The 18716-nt window shown below is 54.4% G+C and overlaps 2 protein-coding genes across 2 annotated transcripts; one reads left to right on the top strand and one right to left on the bottom strand.

The window, feature by feature from the left end:
- Positions 1 to 16: 16 nt before the first annotated feature.
- TGME49_255740 (hypothetical protein) lies at positions 17 to 12629 on the bottom strand (the record flags this gene model as incomplete). Its single annotated transcript, XM_018781107.1, has 5 exons — positions 11439 to 12629; positions 10501 to 10894; positions 8003 to 10037; positions 7228 to 7409; positions 17 to 4883 (listed from the first exon to the last, which is right to left on the bottom strand). Exons 1-5 carry the CDS (start codon positions 11887 to 11889, stop codon positions 17 to 19), a joined length of 7929 nt encoding a protein of 2642 aa, XP_018636942.1. The 5' UTR covers positions 11890 to 12629.
- Positions 12630 to 15771: 3142 nt separating this feature from the next.
- TGME49_255730 (hypothetical protein) lies at positions 15772 to 17674 on the top strand (the record flags this gene model as incomplete). Its single annotated transcript, XM_002364850.2, has 2 exons — positions 15772 to 17334; positions 17384 to 17674. The coding sequence occupies 2 exons, from the start codon at positions 15772 to 15774 to the stop codon at positions 17672 to 17674; spliced, it is 1854 nt and encodes a 617-aa protein (XP_002364891.2).
- Between the last annotated feature and the right edge of the window lie 1042 nt (positions 17675 to 18716).

Genomic DNA, 18716 nt, shown 5'->3' on the forward strand with positions numbered 1-18716 from the left:
AACACCGGAGCTCGTCTCACCTGTCGGCTCTTTGCTCCGCGTTGGTGGAATCAACAGCGGAAATGGTCTCGCCCAACGCTGTACCCTCCACACTCGCCTCTTCTACACCGGAGCTCGTCTCATCTGCCGCCCGCTGCTCCACCTTGGTGGTTTCAACACCGGAGATCGCCTCACCCATTGGTGAACCCTCGAGACGAGATTCTTCAACACCGGAGCTCGACTCATCTGCCGGCTCTTGCTCCGCGTCCGCGGAATCGACAGCGGAAATCGTCTCGCCTAACGCTGTACCCTCCACACTCGCCTCTTCTACACCGGAGCTCGTCTCATCTGCCGGCCGCTGCTCCACCTTGGTGGTTTCAACACCGGAGATCGCCTCACCCACTGGTGAACCCTCGAGACGAGATTCTTCAACACCGGAGCTCGAATCATCTGCCGGCCGTTGCTCCGCGTTGGTGGAATCAACAGCGGAAATGGTCTCGCCCAACGCTGTACCCTCCACACTCGCCTCTTCTACACCGGAGCTCGTCTCATCTGCCGGCCTTTGCTCCACCTTGGTGGTTTCAACACCGGAGATCGCCTCACCCACTGGTGAACCCTCGAGACGAGATTCTTCAACACCGGAGCTCGTCTCTCCTGTCGGCCGTTGCTCCGCGTTGGTGGAATCAACAACGGAAATCGTCTCACCTAACGCTGTGCCCTCCACACTCGCCTCTTCTACACCGGAGCTCGTCTCATCTGCCGGCCTTTGCTCCACCTTGGTGGTTTCAACACCGGAGATCGCCTCACCCATTGGTGAACCCTCGAGACGAGATTCTTCAACACCGGAGCTCGTCTCACCTGCCGGCCCTTGCTCCGCGTCCGCGGAATCAACAGCGGAAATCGTCTCGCCCAACGCTGTACCCTCCACACTCGCCTCTTCTACACCGGAGCTCGTCTCATCTGCCGGCCCTTGCTCCACCTTGGTGGTTTCAACACCGGAGATCGCCTCACCCATTGGTGAACCCTCGAGACGAGATTCTTCAACACCGGAGCTCGTCTCACCTGCCGGCCCTTGCTCCGCGTCCGCGGAATCAACAGCGGAAATCGTCTCGCCCAACGCTGTACCCTCCACACTCGCCTCTTCTACACCGGAGCTCGTCTCATCTGCCGGCCGCTGCTCCACCTTGGTGGTTTCAACACCGGAGATCGCCTCACCCATTGGTGAACCCTCGAGACGAGATTCTTCAACACCGGAGCTCGAATCATCTGCCGGCCGTTGCTCCGCGTTGGTGGAATCAACAGCGGAAATGGTCTCGCCCAACGCTGTACCCTCCACACTCGCCTCTTCTACACCGGAGCTCGTCTCATCTGCCGGCCTTTGCTCCACCTTGGTGGTTTCAACACCGGAGATCGCCTCACCCACTGGTGAACCCTCGAGACTCGATGCTTCAACACCGGAGCTCGTCTCTCCTGTCGGCCTTTGCTCCGCGTTGGTGGAATCGACAGCGGAAATCGTCTCGCCCAACGCTGTACCCTCCACACTCGCCTCTTCTACACCGGAGCTCGTCTCATCTGCCGGCCGCTGCTCCACCTTGGTGGTTTCAACACCGGAGATCGCCTCACCCACTGGTGAACCCTCGAGACTCGATGCTTCAACACCGGAGCTCGTCTCTCCTGTCGGCCTTTGCTCCGCGTTGGTGGAATCGACAGCGGAAATCGTCTCGCCCAACGCTGTACCCTCCACACTCGCCTCTTCTACACCGGAGCTCGTCTCATCTGCCGGCCTTTGCTCCACCTTGGTGGTTTCAACACCGGAGATCGCCTCACCCATTGGTGAACCCTCGAGACGAGATTCTTCAACACCGGAGCTCGTCTCTCCTGCCGGCCCTTGTTCCGCGTCCGCGGAATCAACAGCGGAAATCGTCTCGCCTAACGCTGTACCCTCCACACTCGCCTCTTCTACACCGGAGCTCGTCTCATCTGCCGGCCTTTGCTCCACCTTGGTGGTTTCAACACCGGAGATCGCCTCACCCACTGGTGAACCCTCGAGACGAGATTCTTCAACACCGGAGCTCGAATCATCTGCCGGCCCTTGCTCCGCGTCCGCGGAATCGACAGCGGAAATCGTCTCGCCCAACGCTGTACCCTCCACACTCGCCTCTTCTACACCGGAGCTCGTCTCATCTGCCGGCCGCTGCTCCACCTTGGTGGTTTCAACACCGGAGATCGCCTCACCCACTGGTGAACCCTCGAGACGAGATTCTTCAACACCGGAGCTCGAATCATGTGCCGGCCCTTGCTCCGCGTTGGTGGAATCGACAGCGGAAATCGTCTCGCCCAACGCTGTACCCTCCACACTCGCCTCTTCTACACCGGAGCTCGTCTCATCTGCCGGCCGCTGCTCCACCTTGGTGGTTTCAACACCGGAGATCGCCTCACCCACTGGTGAACCCTCGAGACGAGATTCTTCAACACCGGAGCTCGTCTCTACTGCCGGCCCTTGCTCCGCGTCCGCGGAATCAACAGCGGAAATCGTCTCGCCCAACGCTGTACCCTCCACACTCGCCTCTTCTACACCGGAGCTCGTCTCATCTGCCGGCCTTTGCTCCACCTTGGTGGTTTCAACACCGGAGATCGCCTCACCCACTGGTGAACCCTCGAGACGAGATTCTTCAACACCGGAGCTCGAATCATCTGCCGGCCGTTGCTCCGCGTTGGTGGAATCGACAGCGGAAATCGTCTCGCCCAACGCTGTACCCTCCACACTCGCCTCTTCTACACCGGAACTCGTCTCATCTGCCGGCCTTTGCTCCACCTTGGTGGTTTCAACACCGGAGATCGCCTCACCCATTGGTGAACCCTCGAGACGAGATTCTTCAACACCGGAGCTCGTCTCTCCTGTCGGCCCTTGCTCCGCGTTGGTGGAATCAACAGCGGAAATGGTCTCGCCCAACGCTGTACCCTCCACACTCGCCTCTTCTACACCGGAGCTCGTCTCATCTGCCGGCCTTTGCTCCACCTTGGTGGTTTTAATACCGGAGATCGCCTCACCCACTGGTGAACCCTCGAGACGAGATTCTTCAACACCGGAGCTCGTCTCTCCTGTCGGCCCTTGCTCCGCGTCCGCGGAGTCAACAGCGGAAATCGTCTCGCCCAACGCTGTACCCTCCACACTCGCCTCTTCTACACCGGAACTCGTCTCATCTGCCGGCCTTTGCTCCACCTTGGTGGTTTCAACACCGGAGATCGCCTCACCCATTGGTGAACCCTCGACACTCGCCTCTTCTACACCGGAGCTCGTCTCATCTGCCGGCCTTTGCTCCACCTTGGTGGTTTCAACACCGGAGATCGCCTCGCCAAACGCTGTACCCTCCACACTCGCCTCTTCTACACCGGAACTCGTCTCATCTGCCGGCCTTTGCTCCACCTTGGTGGTTTCAACACCGGAGATCGCCTCACCCATTGGTGAACCCTCGAGACTCGATGCTTCAACACCGGAGCTCGGTTCAACTGCTGGCGTTCCCTCCGCCTTGGTGGTTTCAACACCGGAGATCGCCTCGCCAAACGCTGTACCCTCCACACTCGCCTCTTCTACACCGGAACTCGTCTCATCTGCCGGCCTTTGCTCCACCTTGGTGGTTTCAACACCGGAGATCGCCTCACCCATTGGTGAACCCTCGAGACTCGATGCTTCAACACCGGAGCTCGGTTCAACTGCTGGCGTTCCCTCCGCCTTGGCGGCGTCAACAGCGGAGATTAACTCACTGACTGATGTACCCTCGAGAGTAGATTCTTCTACGCTGGAGCTCGTCTCACAGGCCGGCCATTGCTCGACCTTGGTGGCGTCAACAGCGGAGATAAAGTCACTTGCTAGTGAACCCTTGGGACTGGCGTTTCCTACACCGGAGCGCGGCTCACCTTCCAGCCGTTGCTCCACCTTTGTGGCGTCTGTGGCGCCAACATTCCAGATCATCTCACCTGCTGGTGCACTCTCGATATTGGCCTCTTCTACACCGGAGCTCGTTTCACCTGCCGGCGGTTGCTCGGCGTTGGTGGCATGTGCGGCGTCAACACGGGAGGTAAACTCACTTATTGGTGCACCCTCGAAACTCGCGTTGTCCAAAGCGGTGCTGGTCTCACCCATTGGTGAACCCTGGAGACTGCCGGCGTGCATATCGGAACCTTTCTCATTTACTGGTGCTCTCTCGAGATTGTCGACCACAAAAGTTTTAGAAGATGGGGAAGACAAGTAAAGAGTGAGGGCAACCGCCAATGCCGCTGCAGCCGTCAGAGCACCAGCCACAGCTACCCTCTGGGCTGCGGTTTTGGACCAACTGGAGGAAGTTGGATCGCCGGCAGAAGCGCCGATCTCACCCACCAACTCAGAGGTAAATTCCGTAGTTTGAGATGCCTCGTCTTGAAAGGTCTTTTTTCTGCTGTCTCCGACTGTCGCCACAATTTTTGTCGCCTTGTAGAACGCCGTGAGCTGCGCCAAAAGAACAATTGCATGAAGGGCCTGCGCGCCGGGGGACCCTAAATTTAGACCCAGAAACGCACGACCAGCTTGACGAGTCACGGACTGTCTTCGTCGGCGGTCGGGGTTTTGTATTGCTTCATGCGTCCCTGCGTCTTGAGCATCTCCATGGTGGCTTAAGCTTCCGGGCGCTGACCTTCGAGGTCTGCGTCTTTGACTGACCGCATCGTCGGGAGGTTGGTGTTTCTTCTCATCGCCTAAAGCGTTCAATGTGGTGGTTCCACTCCGTGGTGCATCAGTTCGGTCCACGTCACTTCCTGCACCTTCCTTGAAAACAGGCTGCGTACCAGTGCTACTGTGGAGAGGTCTCTCTTCGTGGATGGCCCCGACCTCATCTCGTGCCGCCGCACATGCTCTGAAAAACGCAAGACTGAAAAGCACGAGAAAAGCCGGTGAGACTACCTTCTTCAGCCGTACGATACTCATCTTTTCGATGTCAACTTTGACACCAGGTGGTCGACCGACGGCAGGAAAAGACAGGACCGCGAAACGGGTATTCTGTGTCGTTAATGTAGAAAACTGTCAAACATCTCCAGCCACTGGTCTTTCAAGAGCGAAAAAGTACTTCCATGATACTTCAAGGCGGTCGAGGAAACCAGCCTGGAGGCTAGGCTCCGCAGCAAAAGGCGATGCCTGCAGAAGGTCCCTGCGTAAGTTGCAGAGGAAACCTTCCGTCTCCTAAGCGACCGTTAAAGGGGTCCGATACAAATGGCACGCGTTGCTTTTCATACTCAGGTGACACTGGCGTATAAGACAAATGATGTTCGAAATCTCAGGGCTCGCAAATGCATTACCGTCCCCGGCAAGCATTACCATCGGCGTGGCGGTGAGCCTGGCCACCTGCCGACCACACACCCAGGAAAAGCCACCACCATAGAGACATAGTCAGAATTTCTCTAAATGACACGAGAACAACCCTCACACCGACGATCCGCGGCACGAACAAAACGGAAAAAAAGTGAGATCAAAAGATCCCACTAGGACCACCATGGGTCACCACCCCAAACCATCTAGTGGAGGGCTGGTGCTCCGCTGGCAAGGGCGCGAAACGTCGGGCAAGACTGATCCTTCAGACCGACATCCTCACAGCAATGAAACTGTATTTCCGTGGATGCGATCACAAGAGCTAAATTGCTTTTGACACTGATACACTTGGAAGTGGCAGATATCATGTCACCTGATGAGTGCGAGAGGGATTCTCTATTAGAACCGTGCCACCACATTCAACCCATTTTTTTAAAGGACGAACCCCCACTCTGCCCGCGCCGTTGTCGTTTGGTTCAGTTGGGCAATGAAAATTGAGAAGTTCGAAAACGCGCGGTGCTCCTAGCAAGTGGGACATCGGGAGACCTGCAAGTGGAGGTGGGCATCGTGCCTATTTCAGTAGCTAACTCCAGCATTTTTAGTCGTCTCAAGCAGTCTTCTGGGGTAGTGGACAGCTGTCATGAAGGTCTTCGTTGTCTGTATCTCATAATTAGAGTCAAAAATGGGATGTGCTCGTTCTCTCTTGGTTTCACCCCACAGCAGTACGTTTCTACTGGTGGCAGTGCCAGTTGTGAGTGTTAGTTGAGAGGCCTTTCATATTCACACCAGCAGCTAAAATAGTATGTGGGTACTAGACTCGTTTTTCTCACAAATGCTAAGTAGCATAGTCACACTCTACACGGTCAGCAAGCCTGAATAACGCTTCTTCTCGGCCGCTATGCCCTGTTGCTGGAACTGCTCCTTCCGGGTAGTGAAGACAAATCGCTCTAAAGCTTAAGGAAGAAGAGGCCACCCACCCGAAGATTTCCCTATGTTCTGAGCTTGTACACCATAAACCCCAGATGACATTTGAAAACGAGGCTCGCTGCTATATAAAAAGTCGCAGGCATTCAGTACGCGCGCATCACCCTGCAGGTCTCGGCCTTCACGAGCCCTGCATAACAAAAACTCAGTCACGGAGATGTCTCCTTCTAAAGGGTTGCGAGTGGAAGAGACGTCACGGGACTTTCCGAAGTTCAGAGACCGCTAATTCACCTCATAATTGAAACAATACGTGACTCCTAAAGGCTTGACGCAGTTGTCGAACACTCGTACACTCTTAGGCGTGACGTCGCGGCCGCTGTGCAGCGTATGAGAAGTAAAAGCAAGCAGTGAAATGTCGTCTGTCCCGTATCCGTCGAAAATGCATTGTGAAAGCAGAAATGCCTTACGATTTAACGAGTTTTTGCGTCCCTGACACCAAGTTACTCACACCCGGAGATAAAACAGATCATGCATCCGTCAACGGATTCACCAAAACATCGAGACTTTGTTCCAGCCACCACCAGGCAGCTTCCTCGTTCAAACTGGCCCCCGTTCTGCGCTCTGCCTTGGTAAACAAGAACGAAGATTGGGTTCGCTCAGCCGGTTTTGCGTTCCTTTCATCGAGGCTTTCGCCTCGTACGACAGAACTTTGCGCCTGTTCTGCAGCTGTACCGGGAAAGACATAGTTGCCTCCCCTTGCTACAGCACCCTCGGACGCCATCCGCCCACCTGCAGTGAACCCTTGCGGTCCGTGTTGCTCGCCACTTGCGTCACTGAGACTAAACAATGTTTTCCCCTGATTTTCTCCGCTTTTCATCTTTTGAGGTTTAGACGTCGCTTCAAACACAGCTTCCAAAATGAACTCTCGCAGTCCTTCGTCGTCACCCGACGAGTCACGTCGATTGCTAAGCCATTCTTTGACCGACTTTATGTTGGGTCGCATGCTTTTCGCGTGCGAATCTGGCTTTTCCTCATGGAACCTGTCTGTGCCGTTATCGGACAGACCGTCTAAGTCCGGAGAGGACGCAGTCCAACAACGACACTGCAGTGCCGTCAGTACAACTGCCAGAAAGGTTCGGCAGCAGGAAGGCTGCAGAGGTGGAGCTGCCTGGAAAACAAAGGACGAATTCGCAGACCACACACGCTGGGCGCTGACTCAAAAGGACACCACGTATTCGTTGTTAAAAACCCCACGGAATATGAGATTTTGTCATCGATCGTCACGCACCGCTCATCTAGCGCAAAGCAGGCCGTGCTGCCTTCCCAGGCACCATGTCCGACGTACCGGCTGTTGGCCTCGAGATCCTAACAACGTAGTTCTGAATCCTATTGAGGCGTCCGTGTCTAAATCTGAAACGTTAGGCCTCTCAAAGTCACCTCCGCAAAAAGATATGATATCTTAAGAAGGCCACAACCATCGGCTGTCCCCATTCCTCCCCTGGTTCCTCATGTCCAGCCTAACGACATACTGACCGTGGTTTGTGTGCATACATTTTACCGCGCATTCTATCCTGTGTTTGCCTTTTTTCCAAACTAGACAGTGCATACACGATCATTAACACTACACGATACAGATTATAGTGTTGCACATGTGTATTCACTCTTGAACCAATCTTGGCAACTAAAGTCTCATTGGCGCCTGTGCTAGAAACGTTCGTCCTCCGCAACGTTCAGCAATGCGGATGATACATTTTGTCTCACTCTCTGAATGCGGAAAGTGCTGCAGAGATCCACAATTTGTCGCCTATATTGGGCAACAAGATTTGTGGGTAGAACTCGAATTAACACTTGGACCAGCTGCTCGACACGTTGAATGTCTTCGGCTGTGGCCGCTGCAACGTCGCTCGTGTTGTCAGGAGCCTCCGGTCCCGCTGCTGCCCCGCCGGACGGGTCGAAGGAAGAAAGCGCCCGTTCGCCTCCGAGTTTCCGAGAGAAACCTTTCAGTCCGTGACACTGAATCAAAAACTCCCGGGTTTCGTTCCTACTCCAGTTGCCGAGCAGATCCCAGACCACCGAGAGATCCGAGAGCCGTCCGTACGCCTCCTGGACCTGAGCTTGAATGCTCTGCTTGCCCCGCGAGGGAGCTTTTCGAGAGCCTCTCCGTTCTGGCTGCTCTGCCGTTTTGTTTCTCTCGGACGGCAACGCGAGCTTCGCTGTCCCGCACTCTCCCGGACTATGGTCTTCCTGCTGAGAGCAGCAAACTGAACCGCGGGCGGTTCTGTGGTCAGGAGACGAGCAGTCGAACGAGCAAGTGTCCCCGTCTTCTTCATCTGTGAGATCCAGGAACTCATTGAGGTCTTTGGCAAGACCCCAGTCATCGGGTGCGAAACCTTCTTCCCACTCTTGTCCCTCTTCGTTGGAGTCGATATCGCTCTCCCGCCTCTCTGCCTCGGAAGCGCCGCCTGCAACAAAAGCGCGCCTTTCCGCATTCAATTCCATCGTCTCCTTAGGCAGTTCACACGAGGTGCTAGGCGAACACCTTGGAGCCTTGGTGTGTGCTGCAACATGGCTCTTGCTTCCGCTCCTGCCGAAAATGCCCTCTGGGTCAGGCTGCTCTTCCTCCCAAGATTTGAATTTCTCGCTGTGGCCTTTCGTGGGAAGGCCCTGAGGATTTGTTTCCGAGGGCGGGAGTGTTTCCCCAGCTGCGCTGTTCGCAGGGACATCCGTTGCGCTCCCGACATCTGCATAATCAAAGCAAAGCACCGGATCCACTGGACCGGCAGCTCGGTGCTGGCACCACTGCAAATTCAAGAGACCTGTCTGCGTTAGCCTGCCCTCTTTGTCGTCGAGGAGACGTTCCGTCGAATGAGGCTTCTCGGCACTTTGACCTGACGAAGAAATCCCCAGGTCTGTAGCGACGTCAGATGCGCTTGTGGGTACCCCAGGGTCCCCTAGAGATGACAGAGCCCCACGGGAGGAGAAGTTCGAACTGTCGTCTCTCTTCCTCGCATCCGCCTCCTCAAAGTCTTCGTCTGACTCTTCCCTCGAGCTGTTTTCGTCCTCATCTTCAACAGTAACCTTTATGACATGCGCCGGTTTCTGTGGGGGCCGAGATTGTCCTTTCTCGGTCTCTCGCTCCTGCCTCTTCGTTTCTCGAAGACCGCGGACTTGCTGATGCTGGTCGCCCTCCTGCATCCCTTCCTTCTGGTCCCCAACCAGATCCTTTCGCTTGTCTCCTTCCAGTCCACGGACCGTTCCGAAATCTCCCTTCTTCTCTGCCAGCTCTGTACACGAAGAACGCTCACAGATCATCGAAGACGTTCTGTCTCCTCCAGGAAGGTGCTCTGGCGAAACCCGCACGAATGTCGCAGAGTCTTCCTGGTTTTCGACGCACTCCGTTCGCTCCCTGGGACTCTGCGCAGCACCGGGATTTTCTCCGCTCGCGAAAAGACGGCTTTCCGACGAAGCGTGGTCGCTCTGAAGGCCTTTCGAGTCCCTCTGTTGCCCACACTGTGTGGAGTGGAGGAGAGACGGCAAAGACGTGGAACCGAGGGCAAGGGAACCCACAGCAGGGTCCGCCACATCTCGCCAGCCGTCTCTCTTGCATCGGCTAGAGACGCGCGAGACCCACTGTTGGACAAAAAGGCGCGTGTACAGCTGCTCTTCTCTCTGAAGCCCTTGGAGCTCCTTCTGGCGGTAGTAGCACTCTTTGCTGCAGAAAAGAAGGAGGTCGTCCTCGTCTGCGACGCGAATCAACTTGTGGTCCAGTTTCCATCGTCGCACCAAAGACAGCCGCCTGACAGCGCATGAAGAGGAGAGCGAAAACAGTAAAGGACCGGCAGCCAAAACCTGGCGACTCGCGACGCGTTCGCGTGCAACACACAACTGCACCACGGCACCTGAGTCATCAACTCTCACTGGTCATCGAGCTGGGATGGAGCTCGCATTTTCAGTGGACCTGCACGCGCGCAGCCCCTTGGCCCTCGCTAATGTGCAGCCGAGCAAACAGATCCTGAGGGTGCGCGGATGACCGGGGTAGGGCAGAAGACTTTGAACAGAGCGGAACCTCAAAGGGAGAGAGAGCGAAAACGAGGCAAGAAGTGGGAAACTTAGGTGAAAAAGGAGATGCACGGAACCAGCGAAGAAGCGCAACGTCCAGCCACAACCGGACTAAATCCCCACGCAACAGCCACAAGCCTCGAGCCACCCCTCGCAAGAGTGACGTCTCCGCAACTTTCGAAAGCGATTCTGGTTCCTACCCGCGCTTCTGGGCGCCTGTGGGCATCTGTTGACTGCAAAGGAAAAATCCGCATTTCCCGAGAGACTCGCGCTCCAGCGCCACGTCGCTGAGTTCTTCGGGCTTCAGAAAGCCAACGACGCTGCGCAGAAGGAAAGTCGTCTCCTCTTCTCCCTCATGTCCTAGCACCTCCACCTCGCCTGCTTCTGGCTGCCGTTCGATTTCGAGGAACGCGGTCTTCCTGCAGATCTCGGGGGTTCTACCCTGCACAGCGGTCGCCTCGTTTCTGCCGCGTTCTCCACTTCTCGTCCCTTCATCGGAGACAGTTCCCGGTGGGCCGATGTTGTGGAGAATGAGGCGGCACTGAACCAGATACCGGGCGCTGTCGCAAGCCTTCTGAAACCGGACCTGTTGTTCTGTCGAACAACAGAGAAAAACATAAAAAAACGTATCTCACACCCCGTTCGCCGTCACAAGCAAAGGCGTCCTCTGTGAAAATCGAACAGACCTTACGCTTTGCCAACACACCACGGAAATCGATGGCTTTCGCAACCACGGCCTCTGCCAAGCACCCTCGGCAACAGTCTATCGGCATTAGCGCAAAGCGAAATGTGGACCAGTCGTGAATCAGAGAAAGTGCACTCCCGTTGTCTGGAGAGAGATGTGCAAGCAGAGACTTGTGGGGAGATGTTATCGTGCCTCTCGGTTCGGAAGTAAACTCCTGCAGGTTAGTGTCAGGAACAGATTACACAAGGACAAGTGGATGGCTGGCGCGAGCAACGGTGGAAAAAAGAGTGAAAAAACAGAACCCGCAAGTGCACGTCCGGCCACTTGAAACACAGTCTACGACGCAAGAACAAAGGTGGGGCTGCGGGGCATATCAGGACAATTGGTGAGAGATCTGGAGTCTTTGACAACATTTTTCTCTGTCTTGTCGTTCGCGAGGCAAAACCGCCCTACCGATTAAACGCCGTTGCTCCTCGAGTGCTCTCTCTTTGTCTCTTTTTCCGTCCCCTTCGGCCTCTCTTCTCTGGTCAGAGCGTGAAGGAATTTCGTGGAGGGTGTTCCCTTGCAAATTGAAAGTTGCGCTTTTGCCTTCCTTGTGCCTTGCCGCGGCTGCGGGTCGCTCGCGCTCTTCATCCCCGAGTTTCCCCAGCTTCGCGCCGTGTCGGAAACGCGAAGTAGCAGGAGGTTTCGCGACGCCTTTTCCATCACCTGGCTGGTGAGAAAGAACAGGGAAATGCCGGATCTCTTGAGAGCTGCCTCTCGAGTTTGGCGCAGCCTCCTGTTCTTGCGACTCCGGGAGGGGATGCGAAATGACAGACGCAGAAGAGAAACTCTCCGGATCCAAGTGAATCACGTCTCTCGAAGTCTGCCACTCGCGAGAAACAGCCTCTTTTCTGCCCTCCATTTGGCGCCAAGCGAGCGTTGGATGGACCTTCTAGGAAAAACGCAACGGACGACACCCGAAGCAAGAGCCGCTGCGCCGACAACACTCAGAAATTCATGCTGCCCCTGTCTGTGCACTGACTGCCTACAGTTTCACACCGAATTTAGATACGCGAACGAAAGAGACGGATGTAAAGACCATTCGCAATGGAAAAGCGGTTGCTGCTTTTGGAGACGAACGCAACGCACTAGATCTCGAAATGTCAGAAGCAAGAATACCAACGCGGTCGGGGCATTCTGCGATCCCTGCACAGGCCTGCTGCGTGGCCTCCAGTCACGCAAGGGGCAAAGCTGAAACGAGAAATCCAACTCCGTGACTGATGAACTTTTCCGCCAAGGCACTTTTCACTAAGGCACAAAATTCGGCTTTCAAAGGTTTCACCAATAAAGGCGCGATCGAGTAAGGCGGGGGAAGCCATTGACCGAGAATGTCTGACGTGCGTCACGCGGGGAAAAATGCCAATGAATCCGCATGGAGTACACTGCAGCACCTTTTGCTGTGGAAATCTGTTGTCAGAAAGCTCGAAAACGGGAAAAAGGAACGAAACAATCTGTTCTTAACCTGGGCCTTCTGGCGCCTTTGAGTGGCATGGAGCAAGCGAGAGCTACAACGAAAAACGCGTTTGAAAGCGAGACTTCTTGACGGATGGTCCTTTGACTCTTGGAAACTCGAGACCTTCTGGGCAAAATCATAATCGAAGATCGCGACTCATCAGGCGGTTTCATGAATCGGAAACCGGGAGAAAAACTTTAACGGGGCTGTGGTAAGCTAGAACCGAACGCACGCGATATGTCCATGAGGAGCTTCAGATGGAAAGCTGGTTATCACAGCAGCGGATCGCATGCGAGACAAAGGCATTAAAAGAGGCGTAGGGCTGCGGAAAAGCCGTCCAGTGATTCGGTCGTCTCTTGCTGTCGAAAACTGGCTGAGCTCGCGACGGCACTCTGCATGTTTGTCGTGCATGCGACTTCGAAGTCAGCATGCTTGATTTTTTCCTAGGCCCCGGATGGCTGGCGGCAACTGTCTCGAATAATGTCTACTGTCACTCTAGAAAAAGCGGGTATTGAAGTTAGTGCCGAAGTGTTTTTTCCCTCCAAGTCTCTCTATGTACTGCGACAGCGTCCGGAAGGCTGCTTCTGTGAAGCTTCCGGATAAATTTGAACGCTCTCACACAGCACCGACATGACCACAAGCTGCTGGGTACGTAATTAACAAGCCAACGGAGCAAAGGGTACGCGTAGAGGAAACGTGAAACGTATCGGCCGGCATCGAAGAGGAAAGAAATGAATCAGTAGGCACAGTTTGACGAGCAATCGTTGTCCTCACTGCTACACAGTTGCAACAGGTATTTGATGCCCGGAGACAGCACGTTGTCGAGGAATTGGAATGCACGTAGATACAGCGCAAATTCCGAATGCACATGTCTGCCATTGCATCACGCATCTGCTCGAAACCTAAAGTAGGGTGCATAGATAATCTTCAGCTGTGTCTATTCTCTTGTATGTGGTTGAGGACGGATGAATGCTCTGCCGGACGTTATTAACACCGTTCATCGAGTGCTAGAGGCATGTATGGATGCTGCCAGATGTCTGAGAGAAACACTCCTTTCCGCTGCGTACATCGGAACTCTGGAAGTATGAAAAGAGCCGCACACCTTCCAACAGGGGCACGAAGTCCTCTCACCGCAATGAAACACGACAACTGAACCACCCCGGTCCTTGACAACCGTTCGGTTTGGTTCAGTGAATGATGCTCCCGCTTGTGGCTGCTGGATGTTTCCCGATTACCCCTTGATAAATGAAGCAAACTTATCTCATTGTTCAAGAAATCACTCCAGTTCCCTTTGTTCCAGACACAGTTGTAGCTAGTGTCACAATGCCGCTGTCGTACTAGGTGAATATTTTCAGTCCGCAAAAGCAGTACCGCGTTCGTCACCCACAGTTTCAGTATGTGGCTTTGCACGGCATTGACCCCATTCTAGCGGCAAACAAGGCATTAGCTCATGTAGCCCGCGGCCCGTTTGTTTTTCGTATTTCGTGCGGCCCAGCGGCCCAGGTATCGGGTAAGAACAGATCTAATCTACATGATCTACAGATCCTCGGCAGACAGGTGTCAGCAACACGAAACAAGTAACGCTTGAAAAGATGTCTCTCAAAGCCTCCCTTAGCTGACAGAAAGTCGCGAAGACGCATGAGTGGGTGGAGCAAAAATATTGGAGAACTCGTACCTGTTCTACACATTACAACGGGACGGGGTTCGAACCCCGTTGTCAGCTAACCACCTGTCGCCATTTTTCCCATAGCAGGTCCGTACCTCCGGGAAGGCTTTCTGGTGGAAGATGTATTGTTGCAAGGGTGGGAGACATCCCTTCAGCTCTAGAAAAGCCACTTTTCCGTTTTTCGCCTTTTCCTGAGCGCTACGGACACACAATTGCTAGGCAGTGACGTGGCTGCAGATCCTCTGCGGACAAGCAGCCAAGCGCTTCCCAGAGTTACCAGCCACTAATGGTGAGCTTTTCATAGTTGCGGAAGTGCAGAACAAGAAATCAGTTTCCACCATGTCGTAGAAAGCCTTTCTATTTCTCCTTGAGGGGCCCCGATAAATGCGCATGCAGCCAATGCGAAAAGCCTCTGTGCCGCCAAACACCAGTCTCCGTCTCCAGGCGCCCCATCTCCCAACCAATATTTGTCTTGGTCGCCCTTTAGACATTCAGCACTAACTGCAACAGCCGCTACTTGGTTTTGCTGTAACCTAATCTTGCTTCGCCAGTTTACACTGCCTGGGCTCTTGCTAGTGGCAGCCGTAAGCTCGTTACACATGTCCTGCACGTTGATTTCCTCGCTCATCCATCCTTGTTTTGTGACTGATTGCCTACCCATCGCCAACAGCAGACTGTGGGCTGAGAGTTATATTATGCCGAGGCGATATGTTTCTGGATAGTGGGTGTGCACACACTTGGTTATCATTCAAGATGCATCCCTTGTGTGTTTTTCCACCAAGCAGGAATCTCAGTGCTCTTGGAGTGTTGTAGGTGTTCTTCATGATACTTGCATCACTTGTGAGCCGTGCCTATGTACGAAATAGACATAGCTGCCTGTCAATGCAAAAACCCCTCTTCATGTGTCTTGGCAGAAGTTAATTACCTCATTTACAGCTGCGGACAGAGCTGGGGCATATGCTCGGCACCTGCAGTTCCTTCTTGATTGGGTGTAGAAATTTTTCTCCCTAGTGTCTGGTTGAGGCAACCACGTATTAGGGCCACTTATCTGGCTGGTAACTGCTAGCCTTGTCCCCTCGCTTGCTCGGGGGGCCGAGTACCGATGACTTTTGTGAAGCTGGAAGCCTCTCTCGGTAGTACAATCTTCCGGACCGCTCCACGTATTTTGGGTTTGTTAACGTAGGTGCCATGCCACCGACAAAGCCCCTTTCAAGCAAAAGTCAGTCACCATGGGAGACCCTTCTCCCGTCGGGCAGGCCGTCAGACGCAGCTCCGCCGATTTGCGCTCTTCGGGTCATCCTTTGCAAGAAACGACCGAAGGAGAAACAAGAGAAGCAACTGCTAAGCAGCGGTCTCCCACCTCTAGGCCGACAGCGTCTTTTACTGGCCGAGGACGGAATACATCAAGCATTAAATGGGCCGGAGAGCAGGGATGCGCAGCCCGAGTCAGGAAGGCTCGGGTGAAGAGATCCGCGGCATCTTCCGGTAGAAGCGACCCGGGAACTCGTGGAAAGTTCCTTTCTCCTGCTGCCAGAGACAGGCACGTTTATTCCAATCTCTCATTCTCTCTCGGTAATCAAACCGAGTCTCTTATTAGCGGTGGTACTGCAACCGTGGTCAAAAGCATGCATCCCGCGGACGTGGCTTACCCTGCATATCAAAAGTATGTGACGGACCTATACTCTCATTTCGGTACTCTCGTGGTCGGCCGTTTATCCGAATCCTCCGACCATCGGCCAGAGAGAAACACACGCGTGGCATTCTCGCAGGATGTACCATCTGTAGCTTTAAATAAAGTTCACTGCACACAAACCCCCATGTCTTCTGGCGCGCATCCTACTCGGTCGCCGTCTCCAGCGAATGAAACGAAACATTGCGGCCAGAGTGGCACCGAACAAAGACAAACAAAGCAAAATGGAGCTGTCGGCTGTGCCGTTCGCTCAGCAAGCTATGTACGAGGCCGCAGATCCTCTCGTCGAAATAGCGTCAAACTCTGTTCCGTGAAGACCTTCCTGGATTTGTCGACATATTCAGTCGGCAGAGTACAGATTGGAAAAAAGGCGCCTGAGCCCGGCCCGCTCCTCCTCCTCTTCCTCTTCTACTCCCGTCTGCATGAGCACCTGGTGAACGACAGCTGGCGGTCTTCGAAGCGGATCAGCTCCTTCTTTTCTAGTCCGTATTCATTAACGGAAGGCAAAATTACGATCAGAGACGCTAAGAAAATGGCGTTCGATCTGCTGCTCCACAAGCCGCCGTTCGCACTGTCAATTCGCCATGTAGAAGAAGTGTGGGCCTCAGTCGCGCCCCGCCAGGCGCACCTCAACCATGATCCGTTCTTAGCAGCGTTGAATCTAGCCGAGTTCATTGCATTCTTTGCTGGACTAGGAGTTCTTGCTGTGACCCGGGCCTCGATCCCTGGAGTAGCATCATACTTCGGCAAGCTTCGCCACTTCATGCGCAGGTTCTCCAGCGCGAGGGAGGTGAAGAATCTGTTACTCAATGCGTACAGGGACACGCACATCCCCGCTCTTGCTAAGTACCCACTCAATACGAAAACGGAACTGCCTACGAGGGACCTACTTCTCGCTCTCCCTCAGGGCGATGTGCGCGCAATACCAAGTCTGACTCCAGATCCCGCCGCGTATGGGTGGCTTCTAGAGAAGTTTGTTTTCGCGAGAGCCAAGCCTGTATGGCACAGCTTCCAGGGGGCGTTCTTGGACATGGGAATCCAGCGGCACATTCCTTCTTCAGAGCAGCATGACGTTACACAACGCCCGTACCATCTCGCGTTGGTGGACACAGTTGCGGCCAGCAAAAAGCACCGTTTTGGAGTGCAAATTCGGAATCTCAGTCACTCTCCCGTGACTGTTCAACTGTTTCTACGTAATCTTGACCCAGTGGAAACCACTATAAAGCCTAAGACAGTCATAGTTCCCGGTCAGAAAGTGATGGTGACGGTGACCGTCAATTGCAGTCACTCGCCAGGAGAAAGGTTTGGGCTTCTTGTCTTGCGGCTCATGGCTGGAAAGGAATTGGAGCAGGTTGTTAAAATCCCGGTTTATGTAAATATCGCTGACGAAACCATCCTTAATTCTGGTGATACGACCCCGTTACCTCTGCACTCAGCCAGTGACGCCGTATCGGCTCTAGGAGCGCAACGGCACGTGGCTTTCACGTCGCTCACTGGGGTAAAGACCCTTCTTTCTCGACCCTGGCGAGACCTGAATAGTATCGCAGCATCTGCCCCTGCTGGCAATTCGCCATGGGGCAAAGGAACTGAGAAAGGCGATTCAGTACAACCTGCTGAAGCGAGCCGTGCAGCAGCTCAAGAAGAAAGGGATGCTCGTGGTCGGCCTCGCAGTGCTCTGGGAGGCAGTCCCGTTGGCGAAAGTGACACGAGTGCGATTGCCGGCACCTACAAACGGAGAGATGCAAGCACCAGCCCCAGCAGCAACTCAGATGTCTCCGATACTTCTGATGGGACAGAGCAAGCGCCCCTCAAATCTCGTCGCTCTATTCGGGAGCTAACAACGCGACAGTGTCTAACAGTGCAAAGAGAGCAGTATCTCCAGCAGTTGCGCAATGTTCTGCCTGCAGCAGTCATACAAAAGCAGATGACATTGGCACTGCCTTCTGGCTGTGCAAAAGATGCTCCGTACATGTTTCAGAAAACGCAACCTCGGCGAGAATCTGCGACCCAGAAAAAAGTTACGCTAGCGAGCCTGCAGCACGAGACAGCACGCACGCATGACTGCAAATGGCGCCACAAACATCACTGTTCCCGTGGATTAAAATGTGTCAGAAGTCACTCCGGCGATTCCCGAACAACTGAGAAGGCTCCGTGCGCCCTACCCTCAGCAAAACGCAGCGCTGCCCAACCAATCCGCAAGTCTCAACCGCTTCACTCCTTGCCGTCGTCTCGTGATCACGAAGCGAATCATCGTCCTCCACATCTTCAGCAGCAGCAAAGAAAAGTGCCTCTCCCTGTCCCTCATAAAAAGAAATCTTCGTTCCTGTCGCCCCAGTCTGTGGACAGCCCCAGGTCTTCGTCCACCGAATCCTCCGGTTGTGAACGTGCTATCCACGGAGATCGATGCGGAATTCCTTCGGTTCAAAGCGACTTTGAGGTATTCAGAGGCAGTGTACAGACAAAAAAACGCTGGTATTCGGCAACTCACGCCTTTGACGAAAGGAATGATTCGGTTTTATCAACTGCAACTGATAGCTTCAGGTTAGATGGCAAACCCCAATCTGTAGAAGGCGTGTCACGGCTATCGGCGGGACGCGGCTGCACGTCACTGCGTGGAAAGTCCGTTGGTTGCTCCGGTGGCCGAGACGAAACTGTTCAGCGGAGCTCTTGCATTCAAGAGAGCCCACGCAATGACGGCAGCAGGCGCTTTACTCTTACGCCTCACAGTAAGAGTCGCCAGTATCAGGGAGCGACGCTTCTTCTTCACACGCTCCAAGGCACGGATACTCTCCCAGCATCGACCAGTTCTAGTAACGCGGCTTCTGCACGAAGAGTGAAAAAAGCGACGGCTGTGCGTTGCTCTAACATTTCTGGAGAATC

The sequence above is a fragment of the Toxoplasma gondii genome, chromosome VIIb (genome assembly GCF_000006565.2).
Source record: "Toxoplasma gondii ME49 chromosome VIIb, whole genome shotgun sequence".
NCBI classification, from domain to species: Eukaryota; Apicomplexa; class Conoidasida; order Eucoccidiorida; family Sarcocystidae; genus Toxoplasma; species Toxoplasma gondii.